Genomic DNA, 16,720 nt, shown 5'->3' on the forward strand with positions numbered 1-16,720 from the left:
ATGGATGTGCCTTCTCCATCCTTGAGCTCTCAGGTCCCTCTTACATCCACTCATCCTTGTTGATTGTCATTCCTGGTTTTGATTCCATACCAACTTTGTTGACTAGATTTCACCAACCTCTTCTGCCACAGAGCATGTACTCTTCCATCCTAGCCACGTACATTCGATGTCTCTCTGAGTGTGTATCAGTCAAAAAGCAAAATGTCCCTATGTGATTGTGGAAAAGTCAGTCTTATCGCGAAATCTGTGGTTAAGCGACTGAAGCTCAAGAACTTGAAGCATTTTTCAATACACATGGTCGATTAGTGACTGCTAGAGCCTAAAGGTATGCTCACCGATGTAGCCATCAACATCAAAGGAGTATATTATGCTTTAAGTTTGATCGTCATTTCAATGGAAATGAATGCCTATCTAATCTTCTTGGGTAGACCATGGTTAAAAGGTGTCATTTCAATGGAAATGAATGCCTATCTAATTTTGTTGGGTAGACCATGGTTGAAAGGTGCCAAGGTTTTGCATGATTGGGGCTCCGAGTTCATGATAAACAAGACTGGGGATATTGAGGTGTGAATCCTACTAATCTAATCAAGTTATTGAGCAGTTGTCGACCCAAGGACATAGAGGTGAAAGATCAATTTCGGATGTTGAGTCTCGGCTAATGAAAATGCATATTTTGCCTTTGGGGGAAATTGACATACACTAGGTGGCTGCCGAGCTAAAACAAAAAATGAAAGACTTGAAGTTATCAAAACAACAATATTTGTACACTGGTCATTTCATTGAAGAGATTGGTGAATGAGAGCTAACCGAGCCTAAGATAACCATCATTCAACTTAATTCTAAACACTTGATTCTAGAACCGGCTCGGAGCTCAACTTGGATATGGTCAAGGAGTCACGTACAATGATCATAAGTGCCCATCTCTTGGATGATCAACTTTAAGCAATCAAAAGTGTGTTTCTACAATATAAGACGTGTTTCCATAGAGCTACAATGGATTGATGGGGAGTTCCTCTGGAAATATGCCAACATCGAATTTCATTGATATCTGATTCTAAGCCAATGCAACCCAAAAAAAAAAATGATGAATTCAAAGATGCCAAGAGGTTAAATCCAAGCTCAACCAATTGATCCGAGCAAGCTTCATCTATGCAATTGATCAAAGCAATTGGCTATTCAATCGTGGTGGTGCCCAAGAAGAGTGCAAACTCCAAGTCTGTGTGGATTATAGGAAGCTTAATGCTCAAACAATGCCAAATCATTTTCCAATTCCGTTCATTGATGGAATACTTGACCAAGCTACAAGACACGAGATGTACTCATTTATGGATGGCTATACTAGGTACAATCAAATTTCTTTGGCTCCCAAGGACCAACAAAAGACTATGTTTATCACAAAATGGGCTACATATCATTGTAAAGTAATGCCATTTTGTCTACATAATGCATCATCATCAAAAAATTTGAGATTCATGGTTTGAGACTTTTTTAGGTTACTTAACCGAGTTTATCACCATTTACTTGGATGATTTTTGTGTATACTCGACAATATCTATGCATCTTGCTTGCCTTGAAAAGTTTTTGCCACACACGAGCAAGAATCTCCCTAACATAACCAAGTGTGTTTTATGTGTGAAGATTAGTATATTGCTTGGTTATGTAATTTTCAAGGAAAGCATTCAAACCAAGCCCAAGTAAGACCCGAGCAATTCAACAAATGCCAAAACATGAGAATCTAATATAACTCAAGTCATTTGTTAGCTTCTATAGGAGGTTTGCGAAGGATTTTGATGAAATTGCACCACCTCTATATGAAATGACCAAGAAGAATATCAGGTTCCAATGAATCCAAGAGTTGTCTACAACATTTCATGAACTCAATGATGCTCCTGGAGGTCCATGAGCATCAACGCATTCACATGGTCATAATAAAGCCGGTGGTTGTCCATGAAGAGGTTGGAGCTCATATTGGAGCCCTACTCACGTTGTACTAGTTTGGATTACAAAAACACTATTTTTACCTACATCAATTAGAATGATCTACCATAAATGGAAATAACACTTCCCAATAAAAGGTTGTTCAAAATGTACATATAATGGAAGATGCTCACCCAAAAAAGTAAAAAACCTACATAAACAAACCTAAGTAAGTAAATGATTACCTTTGATAAAGAAAGTCAACCGAGATGGTGACCAAAAATTCTTCCACCTCTTTAGATGATCCCAATTGGTATATTCCATTGCAAGTCATCGCTAAAGATCAATTAAGTTTTGCTAGCTATAAAAGGATGGAATCAATGCTACTGGGCTACAAATGCACCACACATAATCTAGAGAATTGTAAGCACTGCCTTCAAAAGACTAGTACATACATTTTTTACATATGTTTTTAAATGACATGGACATAGCTTTGGACAAGAGTGTTCATTAGGGGACAATTGGGGTCTCCAAAGGGCCTCCAATTAGTGTTTCCTAATTTCAAGTGATTAGTGAGGTATTTGAGGTGTACCAATGGGAGTGCTCCTTTTTGTGGGGCAATGCCATGTTGAGGTGGAGGGTGGGCAGACCTGCAAACAGCCCCTATTGGCTACTCCTCTTACACCGAGGACCACTCAAACCATCCCCGCCCCCCTCAACCCATGCTTGACCCTTCTCCCATATGCACCTCCCCCAAACAAACCTACAAGTCATTCAAGAGGCGGTGGGCCCTTCTGGGCAAATTTTTTCCCCCTCTCAGCTTGTTACAGGCCTGGTCCAGCTCCATTCTCTCTCCATTTTTCAAATGTGGGAACTCATTTGGCATCTTCTCTATCCCCTCCTGCTCTGGTTCACTGTGTTTCTCCCTCTCCAGCACCTCCTGTAGCAACTGCTCATTCTCTCTCCATTCCTAGCTACAGCACCTCTTACAGTAGTAGCTGCTCATCCCCCTCTGCTCTTTCTTCCTCCATTCCTAGTTACAATACCTCTTGTAGTGGCTGCTCATCCCCCTCTACTCTTTCTCCCTCCATTCCTAGCTACAACACCTCCTGGAGCAGTTGCTCATCCCCCTCTACTCTTTCTCCCTCCATTCAGCACCTCTTGGACCTTCTCTCAACCTTCAGTTGCACCCTCTATACCTTCTCCCTCTCTTTCCCTCTATCGAAGCTGCTCTCTCCCCCCAAGTTGCACTTTCTAGTCCACTATTGCTATTGTGACCTCTGTACAAGCATGGTGAGGAGACCATACATGTACTCTGTGTCCCACAGGAGCAAAAATGCACTGGGCGAATGGGTGCCTTTTGCACCTATAGCTTGAATGATTGGGGATAGTCATGAGAGGATCTACCAAGGGTCCACATAGCTTCCCAAGAGCAAAAGAGGTGATCTTTTGCATGAATGGAAGGGCCGCATCATGAAGTTCAAGCTTGGGAAGAAAGGATTGTTTGCAAAGGTGCAACACATCTACATGGGGAAGGACATGTGCCTTCCTCCATCAAGTAATCAATCGACAATACCATCGCATTGTAAGTCTGCATTTTGTGTAAGATTTTGAAGTGTAATGAGTCAGCTTGAAATTGTATTTTGAAATAGAACCAGTGTAATGAGTCAGTTTGATATTGTATTTTAAAATAGCACTTGTGCATAGTAGATGTATTTCCTTCAAACTTTGAGGAGTGGGAACCAGTCGAGTGCTTCTTAGGTAAGTTTACTGCCATTCATGAGGATTTAGGAAGGCAAATGCATGCTAGAGAGAAGTCCTCTGCTTTGAAACACAGAAATATCTATTGGTATAATGCCAAGTACATTACTCCAAGGACGGCATCAGGCTATGGCCATCTTCAATGCATTGCAACACCACAACTTGAAGACATGGATTGCAGCATGGTGGACACAAGAACAATGCAATCATACAAGGAAAAGATTACAAAGGATGTGGGCATGGCCATGAAGTTTACATTTGGCTCTACATGGGTAAGGTTGTCTTGGTTTATGCCTCTGCACATTTTTGCTTCTTGTTTTCATAACATCCAGATGCACAGAACAAAAACCATGTGGTCATGCAAGTGCCTACATGAGAATGCCCTTGAGGAATTGCTTGGGGTGAATTGGGGAAGCAAGTCAGGTGAACAAAAGGGTGATCTGTTTCAATGCCATGTATGTAAGGACAACATGGTTGTCAAGTACCACATCTCCCACCAAATGTTATATTTTGCTTTCCACTATAGGCGCTGAAAGAAAATAGGTGGCAATTGGCTCCCCCTTGACTCTAACGATGATGATAATACACGGATAAGTTTATGTATTGGTTCTCATTTAGGAGATGTCAAGAATGTGACTGTCACGTCACAGTGGACTCTCAGGGACGTGCGGGAACACCTATTGGTCATGGAGGATGGCATATCTGAGTCCTTTCACTTTACCTTAAATGGTAAAAAGGTAGGAAAGCGTGCAGAGAAGCTCGTGCATAGTGCCACTTTTATCCCTCCTGCAATATTGAAGATTGTCTAGAAAATGTGGGGTGGAATAATTGTGGATTTTGACATTTTCCAATTAATAGTGGTGCAATTAATTTTGATGTTTTGAATGGTTTTGTTTCATGTCAATGTCAAGTTTTTTCCAAAAATTTTATAATTCTTTTTATTTTTTATATTTAGAACATTTGGGTATATATAGGTTATAAAGTTACTTTAGTTTCAAAGTTTCACTATCATAGCCATAGTTCTCCTAGCTACCAAACTACCATGGATTCTGTGCCTTCCACGATTTCATCTCCCATACTCCATTAATTGATAGAGAGGAGGAGTTATTTCCAGTCTTTGATAAGACCATAGATGTCCTAGGCACCTACTTGGGAGCCCGAGACGATTTTGAAGACCTTATCAAGTATGTGCAAGACTACATCCTGAGTTTTGCATATTAACTTCATTATCTACAAAAATATGGGTCCCAATTGATTATTTGAAGTACTTGTTCAATCAAGAACCCAGGTTCATGAAGCGTTTAGATCGCTTTCAAGCCCAGCTCACACCCCTAGGGTTTAGGGAGGTGGACACTGATGACCTCCTAGCATGTGGAGTCATCGGAAACACAGGAAATAGGTTCCTATCCTAGGAAATGACCTTTATTTTCCTTCTCCAGGAGGGACAAATGGAAGAGGAGGCCTCGACCTCAAGCCTTGACCCTGGCCCTACCTTTTCCGATCCTCTTATTTATGTAGATGAGCCCAACATCTACAATGAAGAGCCCATAGATGAAGAAGCTGAGGAGCGGGAAGCTGCATTGGCCCTGGAAGTGCTCCAGTGACCTCTTGAACCCCATTCTACTTCTCAAATTCCATCCACCTCGGGCACCACCTGTGTTGACCCCGCAACAATGATATGGTTTCTTACTCCCCTTCTTGTCGATGGAGAACAATACCTCTTTCTCCATGACATAGAGGTTATGTTTGGTCTCTGGGAGGATGAAGCTCTTGCTATCCTGTGTGGATACGAGGTGGACACGACTATGCAAAGACCTGGGTTTTTAGAAGCAAATGATTCAATAGAAGAGGTTCTTGCTTTAACATTGGCCCAAATCGAAGATGCAAAGACATCAATCTAGTCCGACCTACTTGATGTTCTAGAAGAAGCCTCCACATCTCACTCCAGACAGTAGGAGGCCTCTAGATCCATCCTCATTGACAAAGAGGAAGGGATTGAGCATGATGACTCCATAGTGGTAAGAAACTATGAGCTTTGAATTTCTTCTCTCTTGGTATACTTTTGCTTTAATGGAATTCTAATGTAATGTTGGACTGTTGCAGGAGGCATTTGAGATCGACCTATTCTCATCTCGGCATCGCCTTGTTCGCAATAGCTTCGGCCAAGATCACTCACTGGCACATTACCTTGGCCAAGCAAAAGGGTGCTTTGTGGTTATCCACATGGCATTGATGACCTCCTGAAGTGCAAGGCCTTGTCAAGATTGATTGGTCATGCTAACATCAATCACAATGCTGACAAGGTCATTTTGGTGAACCGCATGGCTACCCTCAATGCCTTTGGAACCAATTTTCAAGGTATGGCATTGACGGCAGCAGCCATGTCCCTGGCCAACAATGACAATAGCATTGACTCTCTATCGAGTAGGTTTAGAGCTAGGAGTGTATTTGGGAATTTAAAGCCCGATGTTCTCAGTGTTTTAGAGAAGAGAGAAAGGCTCTGAAGCCTTATTGTATAGAAATTTTATTTTATATGAATACAGCTATACTTTTTATACAGTGCCCCATTTTGTGTTCTTTTACAAAATTTATTTTATACTGTCATTGTATTTTGTAACTTTAATTGTTGTTGGCATTAATATTTTCATTCACTATTCTGTTCAAAAGCATGTGATCAGATAAATATTTGCGCTATAATGGTCATTTCTGAGCAATCCAGTAAGAATCTCACCGCGCGGCAGAAGGCAAATGTGTTCGGCATCGCGCGAGGAGCCCAAAAATGGTAAAACCTGCTATGGCGCATATGGGGCCTGTTTGACCAAGTCAAACGGGCCTCATACGTGCTTTTTACCATTTTTGGGCTTCCCGCACGATGCCGAGCACATTTGCCTTCTATCACATGGTGAAAAAACATCATTTGACCACTCAAATTCACACTGAACTTGCATAAACTGATGGAAAGCATCACGTAACATGTATAATAACATGGGAACAATAATAGAACATAAAGATATCTTTTATTCATTGGCCTCAAAGGACAGAGATTTACAAAAAATGATTCAGGTTACAGCAAATGAACCTAAACAACATCTAGGGCCTAAGGGAGGGATCGGAGTGGATGCGCTTGGCGAGTGCAAGGTCCTTGTCCATCACTGTTACTCTTTTGGCATGGATAGCACATAAGTTTGCGTCTTCAAAAAGACATGCTGTCATCTGCTCCGTTGCCTCCTGAATTGCTCCCATAGCGCCTGAAGTGAAACGCACATCACTCTTGTAATGCTGTGCTATTTCACGTACAACACGTTGGAAGGATGCACGGGAAATGAGATTGTCCACAGTGGTTTGGAACTTGCAGATCTCGTGAAGTGCCTTCACGCCTAATTTTTTGCACCTCGTAATCTTTGGGGGACCCTGCACTAGCCTTTGGACATGGCTCCATGGCCGCTTGTCCGCTTTGAACTTCTTTCGCCTCTCCTCCCTTGCAACCACCTCTTCAGACTCCTCTTCCTGTGTCTGGTGGGTCATTCGAGGTGGCTTCTCGCGCCGAGGGGTCTGCTTTGTCCTTGGTCTCTTTTCCTTTTCACGAGGCCATGAGACAGCAGGCTGAGGCTCTTGCTCAACTCGTACTAGAGGCTCCTCATATCTGATCATCTCGAGGCACAGAGGGTTAATGGTGCTCTTCCGTGTGGTCTGCTTGGTTGGAGGATTGGGGCCAAGGTCCATTATATCTGCGAGCCCGCCAAATACTTCCTCTTGTTGTGGCCCCTGTAATCTCTCCATCTCCTCTCTTTGCCTTTCTTGCTCCCCTTATTCGTCTAGATGCTCCATGCTAGGACCCCACTGAGGAGGGAGGGGCAGTTGACTCAAAATAGTGTTAACTTTATTCATTAAACATTTTACATTTGGGGATCTCTTAGGACCCAACGCCTCCCTTGTCTGACTCTACGTTGCAACCAAAGCACAACCCCTTGGCTCCTTGTTGAGGACTTCCAAGCAGCATATCTGCTTGTCTTCTTGACATGTTAAACCGCTTCTGCGAGACTTGAGATCTCTACCTTATCACGCTTGAGAGTCCTGGCCTCTAGACATCTATAAAACCAATCGAACATTTCGTGTAGTGCATTGCTTCACGCAATACCACCCCCATGCCTTGTATTCTTGAAGTATGCTGCCTTTGCTCTGTAGTGTGATTTCTCCATTCCTTGAGTATTCCATATGGACAGAGGGCCCCATTACTCCACAAACCATGGTGCATGTGTGTAAAGAATATGTTGTAAAGAAAAACATTGTATTAAAAACATAAACTGACTCAACTTTAAAGCACAAAATTTCAACCTAAGGAGGATTACCATGTAATGTGTAATATGTGACTCCCCCCATGCTTCTACCATCAATGATATGAATTCTCCCAATGCTGTCCTGAATCTCTCATAATAAAGCTCATCTGTTTGACCTTGTCTAAGCAACTTTATAAATGCATCAAGCTTTGTCCACAGTTTTACTCTCAAAGTAGCAATTTGTGGATGTGAAGCTTGATTTGTGGTGCACTCACACAAATCTTTCCAGTACTCCCAACCTAGGGTGCTTTGATCCAATGTATGTTTTTCTTTATCAGCATTGTGGTTAGACAAGAACCTCCTTGCCTTTCATCCACCCATGGACACTTTAGCAGGAAGATTTTGTGTCTTTCCTGATTGTTTCTTGTCCCACTTAAGCTTCACATTGCCTCCGTGAAGTCCCATTAGTGAGAGTAGTTCTTCAGCTTTTACAATGCATTGTGCAGATACTTATTGTGGCCTCAAATTCCAAGCATAAACTAGATGGAGATAGAGTAACTTATCAAGTATACGCAGTTCAGCATGCAAAGTACACTCGTGTACCTGCTCCAATGGAATTGGTAGAATGGGATCCCACTTAGGATCCTTTTTGTGACGATCAGGCACTGCACTTTGGTTGCAAGAAAGGATGCCATTTTCCCACTGTAGGCTTTCCTTTTGCATCTTCTGAGAGTGGGTGCAATACAAGCATGTCCATTTTGCATCTGCACATGCATCACAACCATACAAGCACTTGAGGGTCTTCAAATCACCAGCTAGATGCCATTCAACTTGAAACATTCCATACCCATCCACAATTAATGTTTGCCCTGCCTCTTGTCTTCGAATAATCGAGGGATGCCGGTTCTCTCCAAAACCCACTTCAATGTCTAGTGGCACTCCTTTGGGGTCTCAAAGGCTGCAAGCCACCATATGTCCTTTTCAGATTGAACTGAGAAACCCTGCTCAACTTCCTCATCCCCTTGAGCAAAACGCAAGGCGTCGTTCATAATACAACTGCTCACCCTCTCTAGCTTGTGCTCTTTTACCAACTGAGCTTCATTCATTTTTATAACAAATACTAGCTAGCCATCTGTACAATGAAAGAGAAATTCAGTAAGGATATAAAAATCAGAAGAAATAAAGTTGAATATGAAGAGGGATTTTCTCTTACCTTCTTCTCTCATCCCATTGAATTTGACCATGGCTCTTTGCAAATTCTCTACATTCACGTAAAGATTATTGAAAGCATTCATCTCAAACGTTTGGATGCCATATTTCTTTTTACTCTTCCAAGTCATTGTGCCACTTACACAATGGTATCCTCCAAGCTTTTCTCTAGCACATTGGTTTGTTTCTTGACATGCAAGCCTTACATACCATGGTGTTGGCGATGGCATTGTAGATATCTTATACTTTTTCTCCATAGCAAACTTGAAAATTTTAAAAACACAGTTGTAAGCTTCACGACTTACACCAACAGCATCACAAGCTCCAAGCACCTCCTTTGCTTGGACGAGGCCCTTGAAATCCTTCATTACCTCTCTAGCAACTTGTTTACGCAACCCTTTTTGTCTAGGAAGTTGAAATAATAGGAAGAATTATATAAAGGTTCCACATACTCCTAGAATTATTCAAAAAATGGCTTCATAAGAGCTTTTTATAAAGAGATACAATTCATGGACATGAATGAAGACAACTTTCTTTTGGCCGAATACCATAGATTTGTCATGCTAGAGTCTAGAGGGATGTTTAAGGGTCTCATACTGTCTATATCTTTAGGTAGCAATTTGAGTAGGAGATTTGGTCAAGAATAGAACAACAAGCAAGACCTACATCATTCCTTTGTTTTCGTGAAAAGCCTTGGATTGTATGCCTTACAGATGAGACCAATTTTAAGAGGAAGCATGTCCAAATATATGTACCCTTTGCACAAACGTACAAAGCTTGCCAAGCAGTAATGTAAGATTATGCAACCCTACCACTGCCAACAGTGTAGGGTAGATAAAATACATTTATACACAGACCAACAGGCCAAGCCACTATAAACTCTAAAAATAATTAGTAAAGTAATCAGAAATTGCATCATGGCTAGATAACGTTCTGTTAGGGAACAAATCAAAATGGAATCTATCATCCCAGCATACATCTTAAAACACGAGTGATAATCTCTTTCAAAAGCCACTATCGAATTTCCGCACTTTTCCACCATCAGCCAAGCCACCCTTCAAACTTTTCTAGAATTCAGTGACGGTATCTATGCAACTTTATGTGCTTTATCACACTTTGTGAGTTAAGTGCTTCCACAGCATTGCAGGAGCTTGATCACAGATGGACAACTGAAACAGCAGAACAGGAAACAACAAAGCAAAACTTTCTATTCATTATCTTGGCTTATGCAATATATTTTACGCCCGAAAGCCTTGCCAATTGTTATAAAGGAACCCAGACTAACCTCAATAAAGACAAGCCACCCAAAGGATGCATTCCGTCTTATTTTGCACCTTCAATTTCACATCAAAGTTGATGACATCAAGCAATGTCGATGTTTATTGATCCTTGAAGCCTTGAATTAAAATGGATAGGAATCCTTATTTAGCCTAGCCCCCCCCCCCCCCCCCCCCCAATTCCTCCCCCACCCCCCAAAAAAGAAAAAAGGTTTTAAAACAGAGCTCCTGATGATGGGTAGCAAACAGAAGATCCAAAACTGTTTGTGAAAGTTGTTATCCATCCTTTCTTCTTCTACAAAATGTTGCCACCCAAAGCCTTCTGCTTAGACATGACAGCAGATTACTTTGTACAGAAGTAGGAGGGCTTCATTGCTTTGAAGAGCCTTCACTGATAAGTATGTTAATCTACTCTTGAAATAAGAGAAAGCCAATTGGCATCAGGAGGTGCCACTCAATTCTGAAAGGCCTTCACACAGTAAATAAATATGCAGAGACCGCTGTGATTCACATTTGGATCACTAACGGGAAGAAAATTTCATGATATTCCTGCTAAAGTCTTCCGATGCCCTGACAGGTGCTTTCCAGGTTTACAATTGCAGCAGACCTGACATAGATAATGAACAGGATGCAAATCAACCATGATTGTAAAAAACGATGGACACTGATAAATTCTCCCAACATTGCATCTACCCAACCTCAATAGTATCATTAAATTAATGTAGAAGCGGGCGAGGTGAGCGGGGTCTGACTGGAGTCTTTGATGGGCTCACCCTGAGAAAACAATGAGGTACAACCAGTATGAGTAAGTCCCACGTAGCAATAACAAATCTCTCTCTCTCTCTCTCTCTCTCTCCAATTTGAAAATTGTTGGTCCTCCTTAAAAGAGGTTTTGGAACATCGAAACAAGGCATTGGGTCTACTAGCACACAAGCTAGCCCAACAAGTACTCGCTACATAAAGTTTGTAATATTTTCTCACTGGTTGTAAAGGATCACTATTAGTTAATAGTGATCACCAGCAGTCCCATAGATCCTGAAGGGTCTCACGTGGACTTTAACACAATCATATCATACCATCTCTCTCTCTCTCTCTCTCATATCAGGGAGGAAAGAATCTGCAAAATCTGCCCCACAGGGGAGGTGGAAAATGAACGGCATGTACTCTTGAGATGTACATATACCTAGGTGAGTCCGGGACCATGCCCAAACTCATCCTCTAAAAACACAACATAGTGCAGTTTCAATCTCATGATAGTCACTCATAAGGTTGAAAACCATAAACTCCATCACATAGCAAGGACTAGCTACTATGACATCCCCACTGACGTCATTAGCGCCCTACAGTCATACATATCCACACACCCACACATACTTGAGCATCCATTTATACAAAGTCTTTGTACTGAGTTTCTGTCAGCACTCCGGAGGTGAAGGGAAGACTCAGCTATGACAAAGGCTAGCACTAAAGGAGAAGGCTACAGCCTACACACATCTCGAAGAAGGCTGTGGAGACAGTAGAGATCTAAAAAGTCTGCTGGAGCAGCCAGCCAAAAAGCTAGGAAGCTACTTGAAGGAAATTGCTGTGGAGACAGCAGAGATCTAAAAAGTCTGCTGGAGCAGCCAGCCAAAAAGCTAGGAAGCTACTTGAAGGAAATTTTGGAACATCGCAACAAAAAACTGGGTCTAGCACACAAGCTAGCCCAACAAGGACTCCATACATGATAAGTTTGTAATATTTTCTCTCATTGCACGTAAGGGATCCTTATTAGTTGATAGTGATGCCAGTCCCATAGATCCTGACGGGTCTCACGTGGACTTTAATACAATCATATCATATCATCTCTCTCTCTCTCTCTCTCTCTCTCTCTCTCTCAATCATATCATATCATCTCTCTCTCTCTCTCTCTCTCTCTCTCTCTCTCTCTCTCACCATTTGGAACTGTAATGGTACCCTCTGGTCCGGCCTTGGGAATTTCTCTAAGTCATACACAGGAAGTCAGCCTACAAGAAGGAGACAAGGGAGACACGTGGAGTACAGGGATCAGGAGGAGTAGCAGTCTTATATAGATCATCTCTTATTGGAGCGATATCCGTGGAGAGAAGAGATCCACATTCTAGGTTTCTTTATATCCGACTACGATGCATCACCAGTCGTAATTTCTTCATAGCGATCTACTACTTCCCACCAAAGACCTCACACTTTGTCAGGGAAGTACAGGAGGAGGCTGAGACATCACCATATACATCCTTGTCACGGGGACGTGAAAAGTGAATGATGTAAAGTATCTTTGTAACTCAACCCACGCTTAACCTAGGGTTAACCATGGTTAATTGTAGTATTGGTTTGGCCATGAGGGATTGGCTAGAGGAAATACACGCTTCCTAGGAGTTCCTAGGGACAAAGTCTAGGCGCACCACCATGTCCTAGGGGCAAGAAAAGGCTTTAAAAGAGGGGTCTAAAGGTTGGGTCCAAGGACAACCAACGTTGTCCTTTGGTATAGGGATTAGGACTTTAATGAAGGGAAAAACTGCAAAAACGAGGTGCCATTTGTCATGCATGTGTATGCATGCCCTTCCCCCACCTTCCACCTCTCTCCCCTCACCCTCCTAGAGATGTTGGACGTCAAGCAAAAGCTCCTTGTGTGTTTTTCATTGCATTTTTGCTGCTCCTACTCTTGTGCGTTGCTGCTCTAGCTGCTCCCTCCCCCCCCCCCCGGGGCATGTTTCTCGAGACAGTTTGGCTGCAGGCACGAATCTTGAGAGGCTATATTAAAGCTGGCGTGGATCCCAAATGCAGGAAGTCTAGCATTTACTGCAGTCCGTACAGCCATACGAACTGTACGGAACAGGGTGCAGCCTGTTGGGGTAAAGGCACATTGCCACCCTTTTTTTAAAGTTATGACACCTATGACTGTCTTAGGACAGTCATAGGGTGAAAAACCTAATCCTAATAAAACCTATGAGTTTGTGGTGTGGCTCAACACTTTTACACACCCACACTTCTTGTGTCTCCCTCTCTCTCTCTCTCTGTCTCTATCGTTTATCTCCCCCACTCTTTCCCTCTCAACTGGTATCAGAGCCTCTACCTCTCCCTCTCCACTCCAGTCTACCCCTCCCTCTACCCCTTCCTCTCCCCTCGGGCATCGCACCCTACAGCAGCGGACAGCGGCAGCAGGAGCAGGCAGCGTGCGCGGGCAGAGCGGGGCAGCGCGGGGCAGCGCGTGCGAGCGGGCGCAGCAGCCGCGCGCAGGTCGCGCGCGGGCAGCCGCAACAGCAGCTAGCTAGCTGCTGCTAGCTGCTACCCGCTACCAAGCGGGCGCAGCCAGCGTGCAGCACCGGCGCACACCCAGGCTGCACACGGGCAACCGTACCAGAGCGACCCGTACAGCCAGCCGTACCGGCTGTACGGAATCCGTACAGGCCATCGTACCGGCTGTACGGTCGCGTGACTAGCAAGGCAGCCGTACCGTACGGACGCTGTGACAGGAGGTTCAGGTCAAAAAAAATTTTTTGGATTTCGTGCCCTCGCAGGTACAGGGTACAGCAAGTACCCTGCGCAGGTACAGGAGGTACAGCAGGCACAGAAATTTTGTTTTGGGGAAGAAGGAAAAGAGAGAGCACTCTGCTCTTCATTCCCGGAATTTGTTCAGTTCTAAAACTGTGTGTTTGAGGTACAGCAAGTACACTCGTGTCCCTCGTGCTTGAGGTGACTATTGCCACAGTGTGTGGTGGTTGCACAGTTATTTTGTTTCGGGGAGGTCAGATGCCTTGATTTTGCAGAGGGCTTTTATGCTTCTGCTGAGTGCAAATCTCAGTTTTCGGGTGACAATTTCATAGGGCTTTTGCCTGGAAGTGTATGCAGTGTATGCCTTGAGGCAGTGTGGAGCCAGGTTGCCCACATTGGTCTTGTTTCCGCAGTGTATTCAGTGACATTTCTTGCAGGTCACATTCTGTGTACGACACTTTGAAAATCTCAGTTGAGCCACGCTTGGCCAGGGCGCATCGAGTTTACTCGGTCCCTAACTGTCCATCGTTGACAGTGCTCAAAAGATTTTCTCTTCAGTGTTTGTACGTTGGGATCTGTGTTGCTACTGTGTACACAGGGCCGTTTATGCATTACATTGTCAGGTGAAAGTGCCAGGAGAGCGCTGTATTTTGTATGCTATCTCAGTGTTGAGGGTGTTTTTCACTTGGTACAGGTGTCAAATCAAGGGGCTTTTGCCCAGATTCTGCTTGTGAGCACTTGAGTTACTGTTTGAGACCTCCAGATGCCTTTTATCTCCTTGGCAGAAGGGTGATTGTTTGGGATTTGTCCCATACTTTGTTGCAGGTTTTGTGACAGGCTGAGGTGTTTGGAGCCTTTTTTTTTTTCAGTGGACAAAACAGTGTATGACAAGTGGTTTATGCATATAAAATCAGTGCAATACCTCATCTGAGGTGGGAGAAGTGTCCAAGACAGCAGTGTTTTGTGCTTCGTCAGTTGATGATGCACTGATAAAGCACTTGTGGAACAGCTGCAGCATTCTGAAGTTACTGTTTTATGCCTATTTGAGCACGGTACAGTGTGTCAGAAGGTACAGTGACTGGAGGGAAAATTTTCTGTTTTGCTGCAGATTTTTTGACAGTAAAAACAGCACTATTGTGAGTGCTCCTGGCTCTTGATAGAGCAGGTTTTCTGAGAAATCAGAATTTTATTTAGTCATTTTTTGACTTACAGGGAGTCAGGTACTTTCCTTATCTGATATGGCATCAGGGGGAAGTGAATCTTCAATTCTGAACATAAAGAAATTGGAAGGGGCACACAATTATGCATTATGGGCAGAACAGTGTTTGAATGTACTTCTGCTACAGAAGATTTCTAAGCCCATAAGGGTGAAGGGTGTCAAGCCATCTGGGATGTCAGATGATGAGTGGGAGGAGCTTGATTTGTCCGCTAGGGCTGCTATCATGCTTACTCTCAGTGATTCTCTTGTGTTCAATGTTCAGGCTGAAAAGACCTCTTATGGCCTATGGCAGAGGCTAGAAGAGTTGTATGCCCAAAAGAGTTCAGCCAGTAAGGTTTATTGGTTGAAAAAGCTTGTAGACCTTCGCATGAAGGAAGGTACAGCTATGACCTCACACTTGAGTGAGTTCAATGCCATCTTTACACAGCTTATTGCACAGGGATTGAACCTTGATGAGGAGTTCAAGGCTACTTTCTTGTTGTGTACCCTCCCTGAGAGTTGGGACACTTTCAAGACCACCCTGTCTAATTCAAATGTCACTCTTATGTATGCTGATGTGGAGAGCTCTCCTCTTGTGGAGGAGATGAGCAGGAAGAATAATATGGGCAGCAAGTCTTCCAATGCTTTGCAGGTACAGGAAAGAGGTAGGACTCAGCAGAAGGGGAGATCTGCTGGCAAGTCCAAATCCCGCAGTCAGTCCCGTGGCAAAAAGGATATTGAATGCTTCTACTGTGGCAAGAAGGGACATGTGAAGTTTAAGTGCTTCAAGTTTATACGGGATCAGAAAGCCAAGAAGGCTGAGGCAAAGGATGCAGGCAGTGGAAGCAAAGGAAAAGGCAAGGCCAAGGCAGATGACTTGGATACAGTGAATGTTGCAGCAGAGGACAGTGAAAGTGACAGACATGATGTTTTATGCTCTTCTGCTGTAATTGCACATACATTGGTTATTGATGGCCATGACATGCACACCTGGCTCTTGGATTCAGGTGCTTCTTTTCATGTTACTCCTCATAGGGAGTGGTTTACTTCCTACACAGGTACTCATGGAGTTGTTCACCTTGGGAACAACTATGCATGTCAGATTGCAGGGATTGGCAGTATACAGATAGTATTCCCTGATGGACGCATATTTATGCTTGATGGTGTTCGCCATGTGCCGCAAATCAAGAAAAATCTGATTAGCACTGGCTTGTTGGATGACAGTGGTTACCACACCACATTTGGGGATTCCAAATGGGTGATTACTGATGGCCAGGGTGTAGTGGTTGAGGGTTATAAGAGTGATACCTTGTACCCTCTTTATGTTTCCAGTGTAGGTAATCATGTTGTTGCCATAACCGAGCTGCCAAAGGTTTCATTGTGGCATAGCCGGTTGGGACACATGTCCGTTAAAGGAATGCAAGAACTGTCACGTTTGGGTTATCTGCCGTCTTTCATTTTCAGATTTGCCTACTTGTGATCATTGCATATTTGGCAAGCATTCTATGACTCCTCATAAGAGGAGAACTCCCCAAAATAGAGCACCGCTTGATCTAGTGCACACTGATTTGTGT

General features: G+C 43.4%; 1 protein-coding gene across 2 annotated transcripts in view; it reads right to left on the reverse strand.

Moving 5' to 3' along the window:
• Positions 1-10,632: 10,632 nt before the first annotated feature.
• Positions 10,633-16,720, reverse strand: part of LOC147905265 (polyadenylate-binding protein-interacting protein 12-like) — a 63,533-nt gene continuing 57,445 nt past the window's right edge. For both annotated transcript variants that reach the window (XM_087396939.1, XM_087396866.1), the window contains exons 10-11: positions 11,140-11,215; positions 10,633-11,048 (exon numbers count right to left, since the gene is read on the reverse strand). In XM_087396939.1, coding sequence (XP_087253065.1) covers positions 11,158-11,215 — 58 coding nt within the window. In that variant the 3' untranslated portion in view covers positions 10,633-11,048; positions 11,140-11,157. The remainder of the gene's footprint in view (positions 11,049-11,139; positions 11,216-16,720) is intronic.

Source organism: Dipteris shenzhenensis, chromosome 1 (genome assembly GCF_047967505.1).
Source record: "Dipteris shenzhenensis isolate YYH24624 ecotype China chromosome 1, Dip_SZ_1.0, whole genome shotgun sequence".
NCBI lineage: Eukaryota > Viridiplantae > Streptophyta > Polypodiopsida > Gleicheniales > Dipteridaceae > Dipteris > Dipteris shenzhenensis.